General features: G+C 56.8%; 1 protein-coding gene across 3 annotated transcripts in view; it reads right to left on the reverse strand.

Moving 5' to 3' along the window:
* GRM4 (glutamate metabotropic receptor 4) overlaps positions 1-24,917 on the reverse strand; it is a 97,309-nt gene that overhangs the window by 66,715 nt on the left and 5,677 nt on the right. Inside the window, exon 1 of one of the 3 annotated variants that reach the window (XM_065884615.1) lies at positions 5,285-5,370. The exons of the other annotated variants lie outside the window; for them this stretch is intronic. Coding sequence (XP_065740687.1) covers positions 5,285-5,370 — 86 coding nt within the window. Of the gene's footprint in view, positions 1-5,284; positions 5,371-24,917 lie in introns of those variants that run through there. 3 annotated transcript variants of the gene reach the window in all.

Consider the following 24,917-nt stretch of genomic DNA (forward strand, 5'->3'; position numbering starts at 1 on the left):
CTCTCTCTCTCTCTCTCTGGCTTCTGGAGCGACAAGGAGGTCCCTGCCACATGGGAAAGACAAAAGCTGCTTCCGGGCTTGAGCAACAATGAAGATGAATGTCAAGCACATGTGTGTTTGTGTGACACGCGCACGTGCGAGCACATGCTGGAGCATACGCCCTGAGCACACAGCACACTCGTTGATTTATTCCTCTTACCAATAGTCACCGAGCGCCAACGACCTGCCAGGCACAGCTCTGAGAGCAGGGGTAGGCGGTGGACACTGCCCCGTGGGGCACCCCATGTCGACAGGGGCAGGCGATGGAAAGGCGATGCAGGGCTGGTAGATGGGGATGGGGCCCAGGAGAAAAAAGAAATCAGGAAAGTTCAGGGGACTGTTAGGGAGAAGGCCTAGGGAAGCCCCTCTGGCAGGGTGACATTTGAGTCAAGACCCCAAGGAGGTGAAGGAGGCAGCCCGTAGGTATTTGAAGGAGGGCTTTTTAGGCAGAGGGAACACGTGGATGTACGTGTATGCACATGTGTGTAAGCACGTACATGTATGTGTATCTGTGTGTTCCAACCTGAATCTGTTCTGAACCTGCCCCAGGCCTGGCCAGCAGCCCCAAACACCCCCCGGGGCACAGAGACGCTGGCTGGGATGCAGGTGGCGCCCCAAGTGCCAACAGCTCAGGCTCTGGGCCACTGGCTCCCCAACCAGCAGAATCTGAGGAGCCCCTGAGAGTGGCCGGTCCCCATCCCACCCCATCCAGAGGAGTGTCGGGGGATAAGGAAGCTGCCCAACATCTCAGAGTGCCGCAAGGGCCCAGTCCCCACGGCCTCTGGAGGCCAGGGCTCTGTCAAGGCCAGGGTTTTGCTCACAGCAGTCAGGGGTGAACCCCCCACCCTGACCTGTGCAAGGCCTGGGGAACCCCGAGTCAAGCGGCTGGATGTCCGGGGCCATCACCACGGACACCTAGGGCCACCTGACAGGAATCCCAACCCTCTTCCTGTGAGCGTGAGTGTTTAAAAGCCCCTCCTCCTCCCTCCTCTTCCCTAACCCTCGCCTCAGCACTCTCTAGAGCCAACCTGCCCAGGGGTGTGCCACCCAGCTTTGCCATCCAGCTGTGCCACCTTAGGCAAGCAGGCAGTCTCTCTGGGCCTCAGTTCCCACCCTTATAAAGCAGTCACAGAAACAACAGAGAGGACTGCATTAGTGAGAACACATACAGGGCTGAAAACTGTGCCCATGGGCTTCCCTGGTGGCACAGTGGTTGAGAGTCCGCCTGCTGATGCAGGGGACACGGGTTCGTGCCCCGGTCCGGGAGGATCCCACATGCCGCGGAGCGGCTGGGCCTGTGAGCTGTGGCCGCTGAGCCTGCGCGTCCGGAGCCTGTGCTCCACAGCGGGAGAGGCCACAGCAGTGAGAGGCCCACGTACCGCAAAAAAACCAAAACAAACAAACAAAAAAAACTGTGCCCAGCACATGGGGGCCCTCAGCAAATACCAGATATTATTAGAGAGGGAGGCAAGACTGGGACCATTGTGCCCATTTTTCAGATGAGGAAACTGAGGCTCGTACAGATGAAAGTGCCCTCTGAGTATCAGAGCCAGGAGAAATCAGAAACAAGGCACAGACCCAGCTCCCCTGCCTCCCTGTTCACCGTCCCCCAGTCCTGGCCTCAGACCCTACACACCCTCCCAGCCGACTCTGCTCTTTCTGTTCCACCCACAAGCCAGGCCGGGCAGCCACAGATTGAGGCCGGGATCCTGAAGCCCCCTCTGGCCACCAGCCCGACCCAGGCCAGGACCCAGGCAGACCCCAGGACCCCCACCTGCCTGGCGCAGCCCCTCTCACTCAGGGAGCAGAGGACCCTGCATGGGGCAGGTCAGACCCCGGGGTGGCTGCCTGCTCCTTGCCCTTCTGATCCTGGCTGCATGAGGCCTCGACTGCCCAGCTCTCAGCATCGGCTGTTTTCTTTGCAGATAAAAGGCAGCCAGCCAGGTTTTAGGTACATGAAAGCTGCTCGGGCAGGAATGTATGGTTCAGAGAGCCGGCGAGAGGGCAGAAGCCCAGCTTCCAAAGGCCTGGGGCGCCGTCGTCTCCCACCCGACCCCTCTCACGGCCTGAACCACGCGCCCTCTGCTGCAGAGACGGTGCCCGGGAGGAGCAGAGGTGCTGCCAGCCCACCTCTCCCTCCCCGGGGCCTTCGGGACAGGAGGGCATCTCACTGAGAGCCAGGCACACAGTAGGCGCCCCCCATACCCTTGTGGATCAGCGACCACCTCCTCTCAGCCAGGCGCTAAAGACATGGATTTAAATAACCCACCTTCCAGGCTTCCCTGGTGGCACAGTGGTTAAGAATCCGCCTGCCAACACAGAGGACACAGGTTCGAGCCCTGGTCCGGGAAGATCCCACATGCCGCGGAGAAACTAAGCCCGTGCGCCACAACTACTGAAGCCTGAGTGCCTAGAGCACGTGCTCCGCAACAAGAGAAGCCACCGCAATGAGAAGCCTGTGCACCGCAGAGAAGAGTAGCACCCCGCTCTCCGTAACTAGAGAAAGCCCGCGTGCAGCAACAAAGACCCAACGCAGCCAAAAATAAGTAAATAAATTTATTTTTAAAAAATAAATAAATAACCCACCTTCAGAGAACCAGCCTGCTGGGGGGGGGGTTGGGGGAGGAGGTCCTCAGAGTGAAATGCCTCCAGGCTGAAGTGCCGGGTTGGGGGCAAGAGGGATTCACTGCAGGGAGAGTCAGACTGTGGGTCCTGAGAAGAGAGCAGAGGCTGGCAGGGTGGGTCGAGGGTGTAGACAGATTGAAGAGGAGAAATGGGGAGGTGCAGAGAGGGGAGTCAGGGGGAGTTCAAGGCAGCTGGGAAGGGAAATCAGGTGAAGGAACTGGGGTACGGCAGAGGGGGGTGCAGTGGGGGGACCCAGCACGCAGAGGGGCACCTGCCCTCAGTCCTGACACAGCCCGACTCTTGAGAGGGACCCCAGGGTTCAAGAGCAGAGAAGCGGGCTTCCAAAGCCTGGAAAGTGGGGGATGCCCTGGGCAGGGGGCTGGGCTGGCGTCTGGGTGGTCTGTGGTCAGCGTGGTCTGTGGAAGGGCTGGGATGGGCCCCAGGTGGAAGGACGGTCTGCCAGCTGCCCAGTGCCTCATCCCAGCCACACGATGGGGTCTTTCCCCTCAACAACCACCTTCCCCCCAACCCACTGGGCCATTTGGGGGCCACCGGCCACTGTCCCACAGACCCTGTGGGAATTCAGGCCAGGCCGGCCCGGGGTGACTCACTTCAGGATGCCGTCATCAATCAGATCCCATTACCCTGCGGACACAGCCCAGCCGCCAGCTCCGGACCCCGAGCACCGGGTCACCGGGGGCCAGGCCATGTGTCCCGGCCTGGCCTGGGCCCGCCGACCTCTGCCCCAGCACAGTCCATCAGCCTGCCCAGCCCACCCTGGGCGCCCTGACTAGGCCTTCTGCCCCTCTTGCTGCCCAGGGCACTCGGCCTCCCCAGCTCTGCCCCTCCCCAGGCTCGGAGATGGGGTGTCCTCCACTGCCCGAGTCACACAGGCCCCTCAGGCCAGCAGTCTTTCCCCTCCTTGACCGAGACGTGGACATCAGTCTCCAAGGCTGCAAGTACTATCTTAAAAGACAGTGAAATCTGCCCACAAAGCCACGTGGTCCCTTCGCCTGGGCCGCCCTGTGGCCACCAGCCTCCCCTCCCCCCACAGGCTCCCAGCCCACCCACACCCCTCAGAAACTCTGTTGATTCCATCATGAATTCACTCACTCAGTGCTTCCCTGAGCACCCACTAAGCACCTTGCACAATCTTTGGCACTGGGGCAAACCCACAGAGACCAATCCCTGCTTTCATGGAGCTGACACTCCAGCAGGAGAGATGACACTAAATGAGCCCGCACGTGACTAACATGGGTGCTGGTCCTTAGAGACACTTCCAGCTCCCTGACTTCCTGGCACCTGGCAAAATCCAACCACCTGCTCCTCGTGCTTGGCCGGGGCCACCTGCCATGTTCTGGCCACTGAGCTGGGAGCAGAAAATGCTACCATTTCGAGGCCAGAGCATCTCATTGCCATTGTGAGACCCTACAGGGTACATGTTCCCCCTGCTACCGTGACCAGCAATGTTCCAGGCCAGCCTGCCTGGTCCCTGAGGAGGTGGGCAGAGCACTCAGCCAAATCATATGGACATGTAACATAGCAAGTATTCAGTTTACGTATTTTAAGCCACAGAGATGCGGGGGCTGTTTGTTCTTGCAGCACCTCCTCCTGATGCTGACAGACACAGGGGGCGTAAGCTCTCGCTCCAGGAGAGCAAGGAATGGGTCTTATTTACCTCCACTGGATGTGTCTGGTTCACACCCATCACAGGCTGGCTTGGGCTGAACTGAATTAAATTCACACACACACACACAGATGTAATCATCGTCATCCTGAGAATGAGCATTTATTGAGTGCCTACTGTGTGCCAAGAACTGTGCAAAGTGGTTTTATATGACTAACACCTTTAAACTTACAATATATGTGAAGTGGGCCCTCTTATTCTCCCCATTTTCCCAAAACTTAGGTACAGAGACGTTAAGTAACTTGTGCAAGGGCACACAGCTAGTGATTGAGCTATGATTTGAACCCAGAGGGATGAGCTCCAGAGCCCATTTTACTGTCAGGTAAAACCTCAGCCTCCCCCCTTCACAAGTGGGCCTACACATACATGTACACGTACACACACACACACACACACACACACAAACATGCACAGAATCTAAGGGTGACGGCAGTAGCCTCCAGTGACAAGGAGGGCCGCCCACATCGACTGTGGCCGCAGCGGGGAGAGCCAGCCCTACTACCCCTCTGTGCTCAGCCACCACCTCCACTCCTGGCTACCACACTATGGGCTGAAGTGGTCCATCTGTCCCCGTCACAAAGGATCGGGCAGGGGTGGGGGGGCAGGGGCCCCAGAGGGTTGTGTAAATGGCTCTGCTTTGAGCAACAGCTAATTTCTGGACATAATTATTAATTTCATGCTTATCATATGCAAACCTCTGTCTCCCAGACGAGATGAAATTGATTTAATTAGAAATTCCATCATCAAGCCTTTTGGATCCAAGCTTTTAATTAGGGTCACCAACCCCACCCTTGGCTGCCAGAGAGTGGGTTCATGGCCCCCGACTGCCCCCGAGGGCCCAGGCACAGCCAACATGCGTAGGTCCCTCCACTGCCACCAGGGCCCCACTGCCCAGGTCAGGGCCCCTCACCAGGACCCTCACCCACCTCCCACCCACAGCACGGCCCCACAGTCACAAGGGGCATCTTTTTCCTGCTGGCCTCGTAATGGGGAAATAGTATGGGAAGAGTTCGTATCATCTTGCAGCTGGAAGGACTGAAATGTTTAAGGTGGCAGAAGACAGGAGAGATAACAGGTCTCCCCTCTTCCTGAGAAACTCACACACCAGCCTTCTTCTGGGAGCCCCTGCTGGGTGCTAATAAAATGCCCTTTACTGCTCAGCTTAGGGCCATCTGTCAAAATGATCAACAACACTTGGCATTTTAACAAAGCATTTTCAACACATTACCTCTGACTTCATCTCCAGCTACCATCCTGGCCTCACTCACGTGGCTCCAGCCACACTGACCTCCTTGCTGTTCCCTTGAACATGCCAGGCACACTCGGCCTCAGGGCCTTTGCACTGGCTGTTCCCTCTGCCTGACTGCTCTTCCCCCAGGTCTCCCCAGAGACCCATGTGGCTCGCGCTCTCACATCCTTCCCTTCAAGACTACTCAAACATCACCTTCTCAGACCACCCTATTTAATACCAATCCAGCGTCCCTCTCCTGCACCCCATCTCCACCTCCCTTGCTTTGATTCTCCCCATAACAATGATCACTTTCTAACATGCTCTAGATTTACTTGCTTATTTCATTTATTATCCGCCTCCCCCTAAAACATCAGCTCCATGAATCCAGGGGCCTTTTTTTATGCCCCACTGTGTCCTCGGATGCCTGGCACAGAACTTGGCTCAATAAATGCAGGGGCCACTTCATTCCCTCCACACAGCCAGCCTGAGGACAAGCTCAGCAGGGCCCCAAGCACCTTAGACAGGTGAGGAAACCGAGGCTCAGAGCCTTGGGGCCTTGCCAAGGCGACAGAGACGACCGAGTTCTGATTCTCACATGGTCTGACACTTCACCTGGGTAAGTGGAGGGCATTGCTCTGCGGAAGGGGGCCACTCCACAGCAGCGCCCTGCTCACGGAAGATGCTCTGAGGTATCCCTCCTCCCACCCCAGGGCTCAGCTCACGCACCTCCTAGGGCCCTATTCCCCTGATTTCACAGTGATATCCTAGAAGGCGCTCGTTGGGGGGGCCATCCCCCACCCACCTATGTCTCCCCCTCCCGGGAAACCACCCACTCTCTTATCAGGAAAGCAAGGGGACACTTGGATTAATTTCCAGGCCTGCTCTGAATTATGTTTTCCAGGAGAGAACCAGACAGATGCAGGCAACACGCCTTTGAACAAATATTTCCCCAGAAAGTGCTTTATTCAGTACCTTGTCTCACCCTTTTAAACATTATATGTTTTCTTAGGAGCCCAGGAAAAAAGGGGGGCGGGCACCAATAAGGCACGGAGCCTGGAAAAGAATAGAGGGCGCAGAGTGGAGGGCTGACAAAGGAGCGGGTTCTGGTGCAGGCTCGGGGGAATTAAAGCAGATAAGAGCGGGCGGGGGAGCAGGCGGCATAAGGGCGAGAGGAAACAAGATCCTCAAATCAGCACTTGTCCTATTTCATAAGCAAAATTTAGATCAATAAATTACACTCACTTCTGCAGGTTTTACATGCTGACTCCGTAACCTTGTCAAGAGTGACATGTGGGGGGAGGCCGAGGGACGGAGGAGCCCAGAGTCTGGGGAGGAAGGGTGGGGGCCAGGGGAGCCCCATGGGGCTGCCGTGCCTGCACCCCCTTCTCCTTGAAGGGCCCAAAGCCCAGGTTTCCGGAGGTGAGAAGCAGGCCACCACACCCTCTGCCCACTGCCTCGCTGCAAGACTGCAGGCAAGTCACTGCCCCTGCGAGCCTCAGTCTCCTCATCTGCCCAGTGGGCACAGTGGTGAGAACCGGCCTCTGTCAACAGACGTGAAAGCTTGGAAAGAGACACAAACATCCAAGCTGCCAGGAGCCATTACTTTGTGTCTGATACACACCAGGTGCAGCAGCTACTGATACAGACTCTCCTGTTGATTCTCACCACACCCTGAGGGAGTGCGAAGGTTTCCTTCGCCCCGATTGACAGGAGAGGCTGCAGCTCAGAGCTGAGGCCCGTGCCTGGGGTCACCTAGCGTTGGGGCCGGGAGCCACACCCAGGCCCACCTAATGGCCAAGCTGGGCTTTCTCCATGCCATGAGGCTGCCTGTGGGCCAGGGAGCCGGGCAGCACCGGGCACCAGGCCACACCCAAGTGTCCAAGGGGCAGGGGCTCGGGACCAGCCCAGGGGGCTGCCGTACCCCAGGGCGCCGAGGTGAGGGTGCGGCTGAGCAGGGACCAGGCACTCAGAACAGGCCGGGCCGGGGCTGGGCATCCTGAGAGCCGGGTGGGGCAGCAGTAGGCAGGAGGCTACGCGGGTATTAGCGGAATCCAAGCAGGTCCAGGAGCTACCCCTTCAGAAGCTCCTACACCATGCCCAGCACTCCACAGGGATTCTCTCATTTAATCTGCACACAATAACCCCACGAAGTGAATGCTATTATTACCGTCATTTTGCAGATAAGACAACTGAGGCCCAAGAAAATATGGAAACAAAATCACACAGCAAGTGGCAAGGCAGGATTTGAACCCAGGTCTCTCTGACTCCGGCACCTGGGCCCTCTCACTCCTACGCCCTGCCTGGCACATAGTCCGTTTACGTTGCCAGCCTCCTGCCCTGTGCCCACACCATCCCTGCCCCTGGGAAGCAGCCAGGATGGGGAGCCAAGAGTCCTTGCTCCTGGCCTTTCCTCACTACATCTCTTGGACACACACTTCCCGTGTCCGAGCCTCAGTTTCCACATCTGTTCAATGGAGATTTAATGAGCCCTGGACTCACAAGGTAAGGACAGAGGACGGGGCCTCCACGATGTGGGGTTGCCATCCAGAAGCCTCTTCCACAGAACCCGCTGAGCCCACCCCCAAGCTGTGGGCGTCGGGGGCGGGGCCGGGACGACCTCAGTGAACAGGGTGCCCCTGGAGCATCTGTAATGGCACTGTCCTGCTGGCCAGCGATGGGGGCGTGGCCAGGCGGGGAGAGATGAACCACGGCATCTGCCCAGTGTTCTCCCAAGTCAGGTAAATGTGCTGCGCTGCGTGGAATATATGGCTCTGTATTAATATAATATGATATAATGGGATGTACAAACATTATCGAACACGCAAGTCGATAAAAGTCACATCACCATCACTCCAGGTAATTTATATCACAGCTCAGCCACAGCCAGGCTGGCAGGGAGGAGGCGCCACTGGAGCGAGAGAGCCTGAGCCCTGGGCTGGACAGGGGAATGGGTAGGCCTAGTGCAGCAATTTAGCCAAGGCCACTGGGCAGGCTGACAACCAGCCACCTGCAGAGCCCATCTCTCCCCTGCCCACCCGCTTTGACCCAGCACTGCCTCCCGGGGCCCTGGGATGGAGCCAGCTGCTGAGAACCCAGCCTGCAGGGGGCACCGCCAACCTCCAGGGGCTTCTCTGATTCCTGGCTGCGCCCACCGCTGTCCTCAGGCACTGGCAGCCCCTGGCTCTGACCCATCTCTCACCAGCACCCTCAAGAAGGGCATCCCATGCAGGTGTACCCGGGGTGCTGTTCTAACCCAGAGCTCCCTCTTGGGGGATGTTTGCTGCGGAAGCCCCATCTCCATCTGCAAAACAAGGGTTTCTGGGCCCTCGCAAGGGTGGAGGTGATATGGGCCTCCCATCCCATCATGCATTCATTTAAAATACATTTGCAGGATTTCTCTGGTGGTGCAGTGGTTAAGAATCTGCTTGCCAATGCAGAGGACATGGGTTCAATCCCTGTCTGGGAAGATCCCACATGGAGCAACTAAGCCCGTGCGCCTAGAGCCCGTGCTCCACAACAAGAGAAGCCACCGCAATGAGAAGCCCGCGCACCGCAATGAAGCCCCCACTCGCCACAACTAGAGAAAGCCCGTGCGCAGCAACGAAGACCCAGTGCAGCCAAAAATGAACAAATAAACTTACTAAACAAAAATAAAATATATTTACTGAGCACTCATTCTGTGCCCAGCACCATGGTAGGCACCGGGGAGACCACAGTGTGCAAAAGCAGACAAACCGCTGTCCCCGTGGAGCTGAGTCCTGTGGGAGACATGGTCTCTAACCAGATACGCACACCAACACATACATAATCACAGCCTCTGCTGGGAACAGGTCGGGGGGTGGTGCGGGGGCACCTGTGAGAGCCTGGAATAAGGGCCTGAATCTGGTCAGGGCACCCAAGGAGGGCTCCCTGAGGAGGGGCAGTGAGCTGACACCTGAAGGATGGGTAGGCAATACCCAGGTAAAGAGGGAAGAACAACCCAGATGGAAGGTGAAACAGGTGCAAAGGCCCTGTGGCTGGTTCAAGGAAAGGCAAAAACACAGAGAGGATGGGAGGATATAGCATGAGCCATGGTCGTACTGGAAACAGATCCGGGGCAAGATGGGAACCACCAAGTGCATTGGGAAGGCTACTGCACTAGTCCAGGTAAGAGGTGAGGGTGGCCTGGCCCAGGGGTGTGTGTGGAGATAGAAGTATCTATCTCCCCCCAAAAGCCCTCCAGCTCCAAGTGTCTCCCTCCATGACAAAACTCTCAGTGAGCCCTCCCCTGAACTCTGAGCGCACCCGAGACCAAAAGAAGAGTCTCAAGCCAGGAGCCGGGCAAACAAGTTCTCCGGGGTCAGCTGCCCGCTTCTCCTCTGGGCCAAGCCCATTCCTTCAAGATAACTGGGCTCCTGGGGATTCTCCAGCTGCCCCAGTGACATAGCAGGTTGAGGAGGGGCCAGGGACTCAGCCCAGAGCGGAGGGGAAGCTACCCCGCCTCTCACCCCCATTGCCGGCACCTTCTGTGGCTCTGAGATCTGGCCAGGGTGGAAAGAGCCTGAATTCTAGTCTGTCACTAACTCATCGTGTGACCTCAAACTAGACCCTCTTCCATCCTGTGCCCCAGGCTTCGCATCTAATAATCATAAAATAACAATCACAGTAATAACTGACATTTACTGAATGCTTACTATGTGCCAGGCTCTGTTCTCAGCACTCATTTATTTCGTCCTCACCAGACACCTGTCATCAAGGTACTAGCATTCCGCCTACTTTACAGGTGAGGAAACCGAGGCCCAGAGAAGTTGAATTACTTGCCCAAAGCCATGCATGCATCTGAACTGTCGCCGCTGGGCTCCACCTGCCATCAGCCTCTGCCCCCTCCCCGTGGAAGTAAGGATTGACCTGAACCACCTCTGAGACACCCGAGCTCTGTTGTGCTGCCTCTGTGCCTCTTAGCCCAGAAATTCGGCCTCCAGCCTGGAAGGGCCCAGCTCCTCCCAAAGGATGGCAGGTATGATTTGGGGGGGAACCTCTCCCCAGACCCTTCTGCTTCCTTCCGTCTACTGCAGAAACCTGCAGATGTCTGATTCCGTTCAGCGACCACAGTGTGCCTGGTACTGTGATGGGATGGGGACAGCACGGTCCAGCCCAGTACTGAGGACCTGCTCTACACTGTCCCCCCAGAAGCCCAGGTGGGATGAGTCCTGGGCACCCAACGAGGTAGCAGCTCATGAAGGCAGTGGCGCTGGAACTTCCCTTCTTACTTCTCCTCCATCCTGAGGGCACCTCCCAGGAAAGCTGCCCGTCATGCTCATCTCCGGTCTGCTCTGGGGTCTGACCTGTGACTGGGCCTTCTAACCTCACTAATTTAATTCTGACAACACCCCTTCCAGGTGGACATTGCTCTCTGCACTTCATGGGCAAGGACCTGGAGACAGGAGAGAAGTCGTTGGCCCTCAATCCCTCAGCTACTGATGGAAACCCAGGCCCACCAATGCCAGAGCAGGAATCCTTCCATCCTGCTGCCTGGCCTCCCTCCAAGCCCACAGCGAGAGCCACCAGCACATCTGGGGCCTGTCCAGACAATGAGCGGACAGGCAGGACATGCCCAGTTTCCAGCAACTGGTGATCTGAGCTGACACTCTTCTCTGAGAGGAAAGCCCGGAGCGGATCTTGGCCCCTCCCACCTGGTCCCCCCGACTCAGGCCCCTGCCCCAGAATCTCCATAAAGCCAGAGAGTTGACAAAGGTCTGCCCATGAGCCCGGGCCTCAGCAGGTCCCACTGGGAGCAGCCGCTGGGAGCAGAGCCCGGAGAGGGGTCCCGTCCCCCAGCACAGTCAGGCCCAGCAGACAGCGGGCACCTGCAGGTACAATTCAGAAGGGCCCAAAGCCTCCCAAGCATCTCCCCAACGCCTGCTGCCTGGCCGACTTCAGCTCTTACCAACCCTCCCCCCACTCACTTCCCTCTGGCCACACTGGCCTCCTTAAACAGCGCCTGAGCCCCAAGCATGGTCCAGCCTCACAGCCTTTGCACGTGCTGTGCCCTCTGCCCGGCTGGCTTTCCCCCCGCAGAGCCACAGAGTACACCCTTTCACTCATTCACATCTCTGATCAAACATCACCTTCTCAGAGAGGCTGTCACTGAACAGCTCATCTCAAGCAGCCCCACACTCCTCCCTGTCCCCTGACCCGTGGCCCTTCTCACTCAACTTGATATAACACGCCTCTCCTGGAGGAAGTGTCTGGAGTGAGCTGTGCCTCACAGGATTGGCAGCCTCAACAGCATGTGAGTCACAGGGGTTGAGGCGTCCCGCACCCACTGCCCAGCCTCAGGAGTTAGAAGTCAAGCTGGTGTCCCCCGCCAGCCCAGGCTTCAGGGCCGTCTATCCTGTCTGGCAGCTCTCCTTCACCCACCCCTTCCTCCAGCTCAGGCCTGGAGATGAAGACAGCAAGAAGGTCCTTTAGGGCGGGCTGGGGGAGTGGAGGGTCAGGAGGCCACAGGGAACAGCCTCTCTCCAGGGGACCCCTGTGTCCCCCAAGCAACGCGGAGCCAAGCAGAGACAGGTCTCCCCATGGTCACCCTCAGGGCAGCCAAGGCCTGCCCAGGTGGACACTCCAGGTAATCCAATCTCATGCTCCAGAGCATCAGCCGATGGGGGCAGGGACCAGGGAGGAGGAAACACGCACACACGGACACAGACGTGGACACACCTGGCAGCCCTGCCAGGAGCCAGCAGATCCAGTCCACCAAAACCAAAGGACCCGCTCACGTGTATGTGCCGAGGGCGTCACGCACACACACACATGCACACAGGCACACACACACACACATACGCAAAGTGCTCACCCCTGCCCACTCCACATACAGCCAGGTACACAGACACGAGAGCATACATTACACACACAGAATTACCTAAGTCACACCCAGATACACCTAGAGACACATGGTACGCCCTGAGCCAGGCATGCCCACTAGGTCTACCTGAGTGTACCTGACACACCCACCCCCATATTCAGGAGCACAAGCTCACACAAGCACGCCCTGAGTCCCACACACACATCCTGGACACACAAGCACAAGTGCTGACAGTGGCTCATGGTGCTAAATATACCTGAACGAGTGTGTGTGTGCCCGTGCACACACACTCCTGTACAATCAGGATGGGCAGGGGCAGCATTTACTGTGCATTTTGGGGAGCACAAAAGAATGTTCATAACACCCCCTGAACTGTCACCGCCCTGCCCAGCTGCCCATCAAGCAGCTGGAACTCTCAACTGCCCACAGCGAGCAGGGAAGTGCTGACCACTCTCCCCCATCACCACCCGTCAAGGGGCGGTTTTTCTGCAGGTTGATCCAACCAATAGGAGATCCAGCCTGGCAGGGGCAGAGCTCAAGGTGGGCGAGGGCTGATGAGCCTACACAGGGTCAGTGGGGGTTGAGGAGGACCGAAGGTACTGGGCACCAGCGGGAGGGGCAGCCCAGAGACTATGAGCCCACCTGCCATGCTCGTCCGCCTGTCCTGCTCCCTTGGATACCATGGGTTGGGGAGAGGGCTGGAGTTGGCAGGCCTGTCCCTCACTCCAGGTCCCAGCCCACCCAGGTAACTGGCACTGCTGGAGGGAGAGCGCCCTGGCTGGCTAGCACCTCCCACCGTTCCCTGGGTGCCCAGCACTTCCATGAGGCTGCAGGGACGTGAAGATCCGCAACAAGAAATGGGGGCCTTGCCCAGAGACCCCGAGACAGGGGAGGCCTCATCACTTGCCCCAAGTCGTACCTAAATAACTGTAGTGGAAAAGGGAGGCAGGATCACTCCTGTGAACCAAGCCCCGCTCCAGCCCAGGGAGGAGAGAACAGTGTCGGTAATTTGTTTTAATAATCCTGCTGAACTGGGAGAAAATTAACAAATGAGAAACCAGCTCGAAATTAATCAAAGTTCCCTGTCCATCCCCCCAACCTTCCATCTCAATGAAGGTTATTTATCCAACGAGCAATAAAACATAGAATTAAATTAAACAGGCCCTTTCTTTGAGTCCTCTCCCCTAGCCCCAGGGAGGCAGTGTCTCCCGCTCACAGCTCTATAAGCAGCTCCTGGAGGGCCTCAGCAGATCCACGGCTGCCGACAGCAATCAGAGGGGTTCCCCCAGAAGGAGCCCCACATTGAACGCACTCCCAGTCTGGGTCTCACCACCAGCTCTCTGCCAAACATATGAGCGGCAGATAACTCAACCACCCTCCCGAGGAGGGACGGAGGGAGGTTCCTGAGGTTGGGCCTGAGCTGATTGGAGGCTGGGGAGTCCCCAGGTTCTCCGTGGGGGAGAGAAAGGCTTGGTATGGAAGGCGGGGAGCGTGAGCAACTCCCCAGATGAGGACACTCTGGGGCCCACAGCAGTTTCCAGCTGGAAACACCCTCCTGGCCCCAACCTCTTGGTGGGAAGGGGCCAGAGGGGGCACAGGGTACAGCGGAAGCCGAAGAAGGACCTCCTGTGAGGACAGGACTCAACCCAGGGCTCAGACATCAGGGGGTCACTGCAGCACCCTCAGGGCAAGGGTGCACCCCACACCCACCACTTCCTTGGGCAGTCTGTCCGGCATGTGCTTCCCTAAATATCTCTTCCCTGCAGCTTTTTAATCCAGGCATATTTCAGCCAGGACCGCCACCTGGAGCCACAGGTTCCTAAATAACTACTCTCAGGGCCCCCTTCAACGATTCCCTTCTGTCTGCCCTCTAGCTGTGAAATCTGTAATAATAATGGCCTTCCCTCTACAGCTTTCACAGACATTCTCCCATTTAAACCTCACATCAACTCAGTGAGGGAGACATCTGCCACGATGCTCACCTCATGGTGACTGAGGCCCAGAGAGGGCCCTGAACAAGGCACATCCAGCAGTGGCTGAGGGTCCCAGCCGCAGTGCGTCAGGGATTGGGGACCAGGAGCGTGGGGCAGGGGGGCGGGAAGAACAGGGCTCTGCAGAATTGCCGGGCCTCCTGGAAGCCTCCTCAGGGGCTTTCTGCGGAGGAGGGCTGGGGGCTGACTGCCCCCTGGGAGGAGTGGGGAGGGAGGGAGGGTTATTACACATGAACTCCTCCATGCCTGCCTCTGACACGGCTACACCTTCGGCCCACACAGGGCAGCCAGGGGGCCTCTGACACCATAAATCTGATCCCATCACTTTCTGCTTAAAACCCTCCACAGGCCACTCGTGCGTCTGGAGTGAACAGCCACTCTCTGTCCTGGGACCCGGAGCTCCTGCTGACCCAGCCCTGCCGCCTCTTCTCCTCCTCTCTGAACAGCCTCCCTGTTCTTCAGATGCACCAAGAATGTTCCTGCTTCGGGGCCTTGGCACTGGCTGTGCCCTTCACCCACAATACCATCCAGGCAGCTGGTTCCCTTCCTCACTTGCCTGGGCCTATATTCAAATGGCCCTTCCCTGACCACCTGGTTTAAAAGAGCTCTTCACCTCCTCCATCACTCTCGAAACCCCTGGCCCTCTGCAGTTTTCCTCCACAGCACCTGTCACCTCTTGAATTACTGCTTGCTTACTGTCTTTCTCCCCCTTTAGAAGGTCAGCTCCATGTGGGCAAGGATTGCGTGTGTTTTTGTTCCCTGCTCTATTCCTAACCTAGACTAACATATGACTCACTAATTATCTGATTGCTGAATGAATGAATGAATGAATGACAGTATGCTTAAGGCCATCATTCAGGCCACCATAACCTCCGGTCTGAACTGTTCCATCAGTCTCCTAACCATTCTCTCAGCCTCAGGCCTCGGCCTGCAACCAAACCTCCACTCCACACCCAAAGGAATACTTTAACCCCCAAATCGGACCAAGGCACCATCCTGCAGCATCGAGCCCACACTCTTGGCCTCAGCCCCTAATCCATCCCAACTCCCTCACCCTCTCCCATGCCAGGAGCCCTGCTGCATCCATGCCAGACATACCTGAAGTCCCAACCATACCTGTCCTTTCCACTGGAGCACTGTCACGGTTCCCTCTCTGCCTGCAGGACACCTCGTCCAGGCAGCCACCCCATGTATGCCCTGTCAGAACCAACCTCTCCCTACTCTGAGCCCCCACACACCCTCGCCTGTACCTCCACCACAGCCCTCCCACACCCCCAACTTGAGCTGTGACAAATCATATGCATGTCATACCTCCGCATCCAGGAAGGACCCAGATTTATTCACTGGCAATCTCTCCCATCCCCACCACCTGCTCCGGTATCCTGCACAAACTTGGAGCTCCATACATATTTGCTGAATCCAATGGAACCAGTTCAAACACAGCCCAGGGAGAGTGCCCATTAAGAGGGGCCTTTCCTCCAGGCTGCTGCCATTTCAGGCTGCTCTGAGGACACACGGACCTTTAAGTGCCACTTAATTGCAGCACACAGGAGCAGCTGGCCCCGCATTCCACTCACCTCTCCTTGGGGGTTGCCTGGGAGGAAACGGATTCGCGGCGGTGGAGAGGTGACCAGGGCCCTGTTAAAACGGCAACGCACCGCCTCTGGTCCAGCCACCAGCCCATAATAGCAGCTCCTGGCCCACCCAGCAGCTTGCATGTTGAGCACACGTGTGGCCACCCCCATGGCTGAGAACAGCAGGCACAACACAGCCACCAATGAATTATTTATTCCGTACATTGTTAGCACAGCAGAGAGAGTAACCGTGTCTCCAGGCTTCAATTAAAATATCAAGGCGCCTGCACCGTCTGCCCGGCCACATGCCCAGCTCCCATCAAAACTGGCAGGATAGCACCTCCTGGGAAGCTATAGCGCCCCCAAGCCCGGCTCTACTGCCCCCTCCTCTGCTTCCCAACAGCCGTCCTGTTTCAGCACCATGGACAGTAGCCTCCAGGCTCCTCTGGGGATCTGCCCCTGAGACACCCCAGCACACTTTTCAGGGCTCTAAAAGACCATTTAGTAAATCGATGACCTGAAAGAGCCTTTCCAGCTCCCCAAAGCGGCCCTGGGACAAGCCTTGGTGGGTTCTTAGCCTAACTCCCATTCTCCATCCACTCCCAGCACACCCCTACAATCCTACAGCACGTGGCTGGAAGGCAGGAGTTCAAGGCCCTCACCTCAGCTCCTCCCCAGGCTCCTTGACAACTCTAGGCAGGTCACCCCACCTCCCTGGGCTCCAATTTTTTCACTCGGAAAATGCAAATGACGGTGGCCAGGCTGTGACCTCAGGAATTGTCACAACCAATGGAAAGGGATTTTGACAAGGTACAAACGTTGGCCATGCCAGAAGAGGGCTTTAATTTCATACGGGTGGGTTTCTTCAGCCTTCCCACCCCATCCCAACCTGGAAAACCCTGATTCTAGGGCACAGGCTCAGGATGAAGAAAAAGCTGACAGATCCTTCAGGAGCTGGCTGGGTCACAAGCTAACTAGGTCACCCACGAGATTTAATTCAACAACCCCCGGACTAGAATATGAGGCCGAGTGAAATCAAAGTGGGCGAGCTGAAAAAGAGCAAGAAATTCCAAACACATGCCGCTGAGAACTGTGGAATGAGCAGAGGCTTCAGGGACAGGCAGTGCTGCAGGCCTCCACTGCTTTCTGGACAAGCCTCAGTTTCCTCACCTGTAGAATAGGGCCAGTGCGACGGACTTCCTAGCCAGTGACTTGCATTAGATAACCTATGTGAAACCCCTGACACAGGGCCAGGCACATAAATCCAACTATTCATTTTACGAAGCACCTGTCAGGTTCCAGGCCCTAGAGATAGAGCAGACAAGAAAAGGGACACAACCGTGCCCTGAAGAGCTGACATCCAAGTGACCAGTGCTGTTATCCATCAGGGTGTCAGGAGAGGTGGCATTCAAGATGGGCCTTTGAAGCACAGGTGGAATTTCCAAAGCAAAAAAAAAAATGTGGCGGGAATATAATCCCTTTAGGGAAATGTTTGGCAGCTTCTCCTAAATCTAATCATTCATGCAACCAAAGAGCCAGCAATCGTATCTACTCATATTTATATGTATAACACAAATGAGCACTAATGTCCACTAAAAGACATGTACGCAAATGTTCAGAACAGCTTTATTCCTAAGAGCCAAACCCTGAACTCAGCCCAGATGTCCAGCAGCAGCAGAATGGGTAAATGAATGCTGAACTACACAAACAATGACACAGTGGAATAGTGCAGAGCAATGAAAAAGAGCAAATCATCAAAATACCCAACCACATGGGGGAATCTCACAGGTAATGGGAGGGAAAGAAGCCACACACAAAAGACTGACTCTGGTTGTATGAAGCTCAAAACCAGACAAAACTAATCTATGGGGGCTTCCCTGGTGGCGCAGTGGTTGAGAGCCCACCTGCCGATGCAGGGGACACGGGTTCGTGTCCCGGTCCGGGAAGATCCCACATGCCGCGGAGCGGCTGGGCCCGTGAGCCATGGCTGCTGAGCCTGCGCATCCGGAGCCTGTGCTCCACAACGGGAGAGGCCACAACAGTGAGAGGCCCGAGTACCGCAAAACAAACAAACATACCAAAAAAACCAATCTATGCTTTTAGAACTCAGGCTACCAATTCGCCTTGGGGAGGGAGGGATGTGGACTGGGAGGGGCTCAAGAGAATGTTCTAGGGAACTGAAAATGTTCTGTATCTTAATTTATAAAAGCTCATCAAGTAATGCCCTCGAAATTTGTGTACTTTACCGTGTATAAGTTATACTTCAACTACTTTTTATGTAAAGAAAAGGTAGACAGAGCGCTCTTCAGGGGCTGAGGGGACATCAGAAGCAGAGGTTAGCAGATTGGACATTGCAAGAGGTGTGGTCAGGGAATTGACCCCGGGGAACTGGACTGGAGCTGGCAGGGGCTGGAGGGAGGGCTGGAGTTGAGGTGCACGAGATGGGTACCAAGGCAAGGCCACCCTGGGAGCCCTGGGGCTCCTGCCTCCTTCTCCCAGACCCCTCCTGCCATGCATCCCTCCTGCCCACAGCAAATGGTGCGAGTGAGGGCATCTCTCCTCCCTGCTGCACTGGCCCCCTGTCCACACCCTCCCTCAGCCACCATGCTGGATTGCAATCCTGGAGCTGAATTTCCTGGGCTTTGGGGGCTTTCCTCCTGAGGAGGAATCAAGTGAAGCCACAGTCCCCCGGCCTCAGGCCGGCCGAGTCCAGCTGGGCACCTCTCCCCACCCCCGTGCTCTATGCCCATGGCATCATGGAGGACACCTGGTTCTGCCTCCTACGCTACACCTGCCACATCCACCTTTCCACCCACCCCCAAAGGGAGCACCTGAACACCTGTCACTCCCAGGATAACCTATCCAATTAGGTAGGGGCCTGCCACCCCCTGCTTCCCAGCACCCAGCACCCCAGCCTTCAATGCCACGACTCCCTGTGGAGGGAGAGCCCCCTGGACGTGCACAGACACGGCCGAGGAAGCGGCTCAGAAACCTCACACCCCACCAGCCACCAGTGAGACATGACACGAGCCCACTCGCTCCTCTGGGCAGCTCCTGAGCTGAGGCCCAGAGGCCAGCTCGGCCCTACCTCCCACGATCCACTACACGAGGCTGCACGGGGGCCAAGTCAGGATCAGCCACAGGACCTCCTCTGGGGCCACGGTCCCGGCCACGGGGCGCCACCGAGTCCAGCCGTCACCCCTTGCTGGCAAGAGTACAAGAAATTATAAACACGCTTGCCCTTTGCCCCAACACGTGTCTGCAGGAATTCACCCTACAGAGACCTGCGGAGTGGCCAATCACAAAATTACCCATCGCGGCTCTTTGTAAACGCACAAGATCAGGAACTACTAAGTGTCCGTCCTGAGGAGACAGGAAGCAGGCAGTCCTGGGGGCCACACAAAGCCCTTTCGCACTGACAGAGGCGAACCCCAAGAGCAGTGCGAGCTCACCCAGCAGGGGCTGCGGATGTGTGAAAATGGAGGGCGAGAACACACGTGTGCAGCCCCCCCCCACGTGCTGGTGAATGTTGCCTGGCGTGTGTGACACGGCAGCCACGCCCAGGCTGAGAGCTCTCTGGAAGGCACGCAGGGAGCGGTGGCTGCCTCCAGGCTGTACTCCAGGGGCTGGGGTACGTCCTCTGGCTCCTTTGAACACCCAGGGGAAGGTCTGAGGCACTCACACAGTAATGCTGTCACTGAAAAGGAGGCCGTGCCTACGGTGCTCCAGGTCCCCCAGCGGCCAGACAAAAGGCTCATTCCGGAGACAGAAGCAACTTTAAAGGAGACCCTGTCAAGTCCCCAAACACACACACCCTCTCTCCCCCACCACCAACTGAAATGCTTGAGAGAGGGGTCAGGACTCAAGGCCGGGAGAGCCCAGCACAGGCGGTGGGGGAGCCCCAGTCTGATGTTGGGAGGCGAGAGGAGGGGGTCCTGGTCCAGGCTGAGCGGCCAGGCCCAGGTGGGAATGGGGGCAGGGAAGGCAGGTGAGGGGGCTACTCTCCTCTTACTGAGTTTGTTGTACTTTCCTAATTGATTTTGTCACCAGGATACTTAGGACCATCTTAGAAACCACTTAAGCAATTTAAAATAATCAAAGTACTTAGAAGGCACTTAACGTTTCCTCACACTTCAGGCTTCCCATAAACCCCTTCCAGCTTCGACCCAAGGCCATCCTGCTGTCTAGAGCGACCCCTGTGGGGAAGGCGGCCGCCTGGTCAGGCCCAGCTCCTGCAGCCTCAGGCAGGTGGGAGAGCCAGGCCCCCACAAGCACACCAGGCTCCCTCTGTCTCTCTCTCTCTCTCTCTCTCTCTCTCTCTCTCTCTCTCTCTCTCTCTCTCACACACACACACACACACACACACACACACACACAAACACACACACACACACACACACACACTCTCCATAGCAGCCCCAGCCCCAGCCCCAGGAGGCGAGGCCTGGGCCTGCATCTCATCACCTCGCCCCAGCCCAGGCCCCCTGAACAGGTGGCAAGTGGAAAGGTCAATTGGAATATAAAGCAGAATTTTCCTTCTTTTCATTGCCAACATGTCTTGGTCATAAAAATGCTAGTTTAGTAATTCAGGGGAAACCGAAAAATACACAGTTCAAACCGGGCTTGGCAGGGGGAAGTAAAGTGGGCTTAGCCCTGTGGCCTGTGAGCCCCACCCATGCGGCAGGCACAGCTCCCTCGTCCAACTCCTGGTCCCAAGGATGGCAGGCTCCCTGATTTGTCTTTCTGTCTATATCCAGGCCGGGCACCAAGAATGCCACACGAGAAACCCCATGTACCCCAGGATTTCAGACCTTGGAGGGTCAGGAAAGTCTTGGATGTTGAGTCAGGGCTTGGGGGAGGAGCCCGATTCTGCCCGTCAGGCATCAAGGAGGACATTCCAGGAGGAGGGCATGGCCCAGGCAAAGGCGGGGAGGAAGGCTTTGGAAAGCACGGCCCACGATCAGGGAAGGCCACGGGTGGTCAGCCTGAACCTGAGGAGTAAGCTCGTCGCTCCTTCTGCAGGAAAGGCTCCAGTAAAGGACTGGGGTCAGAGCCCACCTAATCCAACGCCCTCGGCTCATAGAGAGGGCAGCCCACCCACCCAAGGCCACACAGTGAGTCAGCAGCAGAGCCAGGCCCAGAGCGCAGGTCCCTAAGCTATAGGAGACTTCTGGTAAGGGGACCCTCAGCCCTCCCCAAGGGGGGAGCCGGAGATCACCCTACCATCCCCCGCACCTAACTGGGAGGGTCGGGAGGACCCCAGGACCGTCACACAGGGGGACTCGGGTACACTCACCAGAGTCATTCCTCTGCCCAAAGCCAGCAACCTGCCCCTCCGCCCCACAGAGCCCCCCACCCTTCATGGCCCAGACCACACGCCTCCTCGAAGGCCCCTTGGATACTCTGTCAGCAAGAGATGAGGACAAATATTATTGACCCTACTGTGCGCCCAGCCTGCCACCCGCTTCCCATTCTTATCATTCTGCATCCACACCCTAAAAGGTGCATGTGATTCTGCCCGTTTTATAGATGAGATGGTGAGGTCCAGACAGGCCCAGTGATCTGGGGCCAGGATCTGAGTGACCTACTGTGTGGCTGCCTCTAAGGCCACTGCTCTGGGCTGCCCCCCCACGGCCAGGCACTCAGCCAATATCGAGTCCCATGCCAGGCACTGCCCTGAGCTCTTTCTGTGTAATCCTCGTGTAATCCTCACAAGGCCCTATGAGGTGGGGGTTGCAAGGGTCCCCAATTTTACAGACAAGGAAACTGAGGCACAGAGAGGGGCCTCCCAGGTAATAAATGGCAGAGCAGGGGTATGAACCAGGCCATCTGGCCCAGGGCCCATGCTTTGACCACTGAAAGCTACTGCCCCTCAGGGTCCCCGTCTGCCTCCCTCCTGTCTCCAGCTCTGTTCATCCTCAGGTCAGGGAGCGGGGAGCAGGGAAACGAAGGGGGAGGAGTTAGAAGAGGTACAGGGGGCTTGGGAGGGGGAGGCCAGAGGCCAGCACGGGGAGAGCCAGGAGAAAGAACTAGCCTCTCACATGGGCTCTACCCTTACATCTCCTCCCCATCACCTCTGTGGCTTCACAAGGACTGGTCAAGAACCACCTAACTATTTTACAGGTGAGGAAACTGAAGGCCTGAGAGGCCCAGTGACTTGCCCAAGGTCACCAGAATCCTGGTAACCCTCCTCCCCCAATACCCTTTGCAGCTAGAAGGAGCAGATGTGGGTTTTGGAGCCCCCTTGGTCCTCCTCCCCCTGGCCCCAGCGCTGTCTGGGTCCTCCCTCTTGAGCTCCTGGGTCAAGTCAGCAACCAAGCACAGTCCTGCCCCAGGGCCTTTGCACTTGCTGTTCCCTTTACCTGGAAAACTCTTCCTCCAGATATTCGTAGGGCGACCTCCTTCACTCGACTCAAGTTTATGCACAGATGTCCCCCTTCAAAAAGTCCACCTCCAACCATCCTGTCTAAGTTGGCACCCCCACCCCCCCATGGCTTTCTAGCCACCTCCTTGCTTTGTCCTACAAGGAAGTGCTCTCCCGTGACAATTATACCTTTATGTGTTTTACCTGTTCACTGCCTGCCTTTCCTTCAAACGTGGAAGCCCACGAGGGCCAGGCCTCCATCTGCTTTGTTGCCTGCTTTGTAAAGTTGCTTAGCGTGGCGGTTCTCCACCTGGGGTTGCACGTGAGTATCACCTGGGGCGCCCAGGCCCCACCTCACATCAATTAAATCCAAAATCCTGGGGTGGGGCTCGGATACCCAGGAATTTTAAACTCCCCAGCTGATTCCAATGTGTAGCCAGTTGGAGGCCACAGCTCTAGCAGGGCGAGGCCCGGATACACACTTGGTGAGTGAATGAATGAATGGATTCTTACAGATGGGCCAACCAAGGTCCAGGTAGGGGACAGCGAGCCAGAAACCAGCAGTCATGACCTTGAGCTTCCCCAGGCTCAGCCCCACCTCGGCCCCTCCACAATGTCACACACCTCGCCCAGGGGCCCTGTCAGCCCTACCCAGGCTCCAGGAGCCCACCAGGCCTCCCTCCAGGGCATCTCCAGGAGGTCTACCCAGAGGTCCCCCAAAGGCCTCCACTCTCTCCTTTTCATTCCCAGTAATGAGCCTGTTTGCCAGTCCAGTGATCAGAGCTGAAACCCTCTTGCTTCCACTCCCAAACTTCCCGCGTTCAGAGAGGTCCTGCAACCCGAAGGTACACATCAGAGGAAGCGGGCTTGAGAGGGCTGCGGGGTGAGCGGGGGCACTCGCTGGAGAAGACAGATGGGACAGGAATACCGGGACACCAAGGAGGACTCAGAGCATCCATCCAGCGGCCAGCTGAGCCTCCCAGCAGGTGTGCAAATACAGCCCCAGCCCCAGGGCTCCTCACCACTGGAGGCCCAGGAATCCAATGCTCCCCAGGTGACTACGATGAGCTGCCAGGCTTGAGAACCACCAGGCGATGCAACCTGTACCCCAGTGCCCCACCCACAGGGAAGGACTTGCCGGGAGCACAGAGAGAATTGGCAACTCAGTGGTCAGGGCTGTTCCCCTCCCCTCACCTCCCTCCCCACTCTGTTTAGATGCTGGCCTGACCCTGGGTCTTGAGGCCCCCTCCCCAGACTCCCACCACAAAGGGACACCTAGGGTTTGGGGGAAAGAGAAATGCTATAAAAGCAGAGGGAGGGCTGCGTGGTCCTCACCTCAGGAGAACGGGCCCTGACAGTCACCCTCAGCAACACCACTTCCTACACCTCCTCCGCTCCTCCCCGACCCCCTCTCACACCTTAATGTCTATCCAACCTGTTCTCGTAACACCGGCAACCCCTAAGCACCCGCTAAAGGCTTTGCATACTTTATCGCTGCTGCCTAATGAGTATCATCGCACTCCTTCTTACAGACACAGAAACTGAGACTCAGAAAGGCCACACAGTGAGTATCGGGCCAGATCTCACCCAAGACTATCTGATGACCAAGAGAAAGGAGAGCAGAGTGGTGAAAAGGGTAGATTCAGGGTCAAACCGCCTGGGTTCATATCCCAGCTCCACCACTTACTAGCTGTGTGACCTTGAGGAATTTGCTTAGCTTCTCTGAGCCTCAGTTCTCCGTCTGTAAAATGGGGATAACCACTGTACACCTACCCCTGGGGGTTGCTGTGAGGACTGGGGCAGACCCTGACACAGGATACATGCCATGTAAATGCTGGGATTATTTTACCCCAACGACCTCTTCAGGAGGGCCCCTCATTCACCCCCGAACATTCACTGAGTGAGCCTTCTTGGGACAAATCTCTAATAACAGCCAATAGTGGGACATGGGGATACCCTTTAACGGGGAACAAAGCATTAAGCGAAAAGAATTCCGTAAGTCAGCAAGGGGCTGGAGGTATTTGGGAGGAGGAAACAGGTGGCCCAGGGGTCACCAAAGTGCTGGGCACTGGTGGCCAGTGGCTGGACCCCATGGTAAAGTGAGCTTACCCACACTTATCCCCACAGCCAGGAGCTCATGCAGGCTCTGCAGACAGGGGCCACCCTGCTGTCATCGCAGAGTTTGGGGAGACATGGGGGCGGCAAATGGCTCACTCTCCATGAGTCCCTTCAGCCATGATTTCCTGAGGGCCCCCCATGGACCTGGCATCTGTTGGGGTCCTATAGGCGCAACTTAGAGGCCAGCAGGGGTCAGCTGATGGTCTCTGTCTCATCCACTTAATTCCAAGGGCATAGCTCAAGAGCAGTGCTAGACAATATATAAATGAACAGGCATGGCTGCGCTCCCATAAAACTTTACAGACACTGACATTTGAATTTCATATAGTTTTCCTGTGTCATGACATATTGCTTTTAATTTTTTTTCAACCACTTAAAACACGGAGACCATTCTTAGCTCGTGGGCCGTACAAAAACAGGCAGCCGCCCAGAGGGGAAGCCAAGAGA

The sequence above is a fragment of the Phocoena phocoena genome, chromosome 10, assembly GCF_963924675.1.
Source record: "Phocoena phocoena chromosome 10, mPhoPho1.1, whole genome shotgun sequence".
In the NCBI taxonomy this organism is placed as follows: Eukaryota; Metazoa; Chordata; class Mammalia; order Artiodactyla; family Phocoenidae; genus Phocoena; species Phocoena phocoena.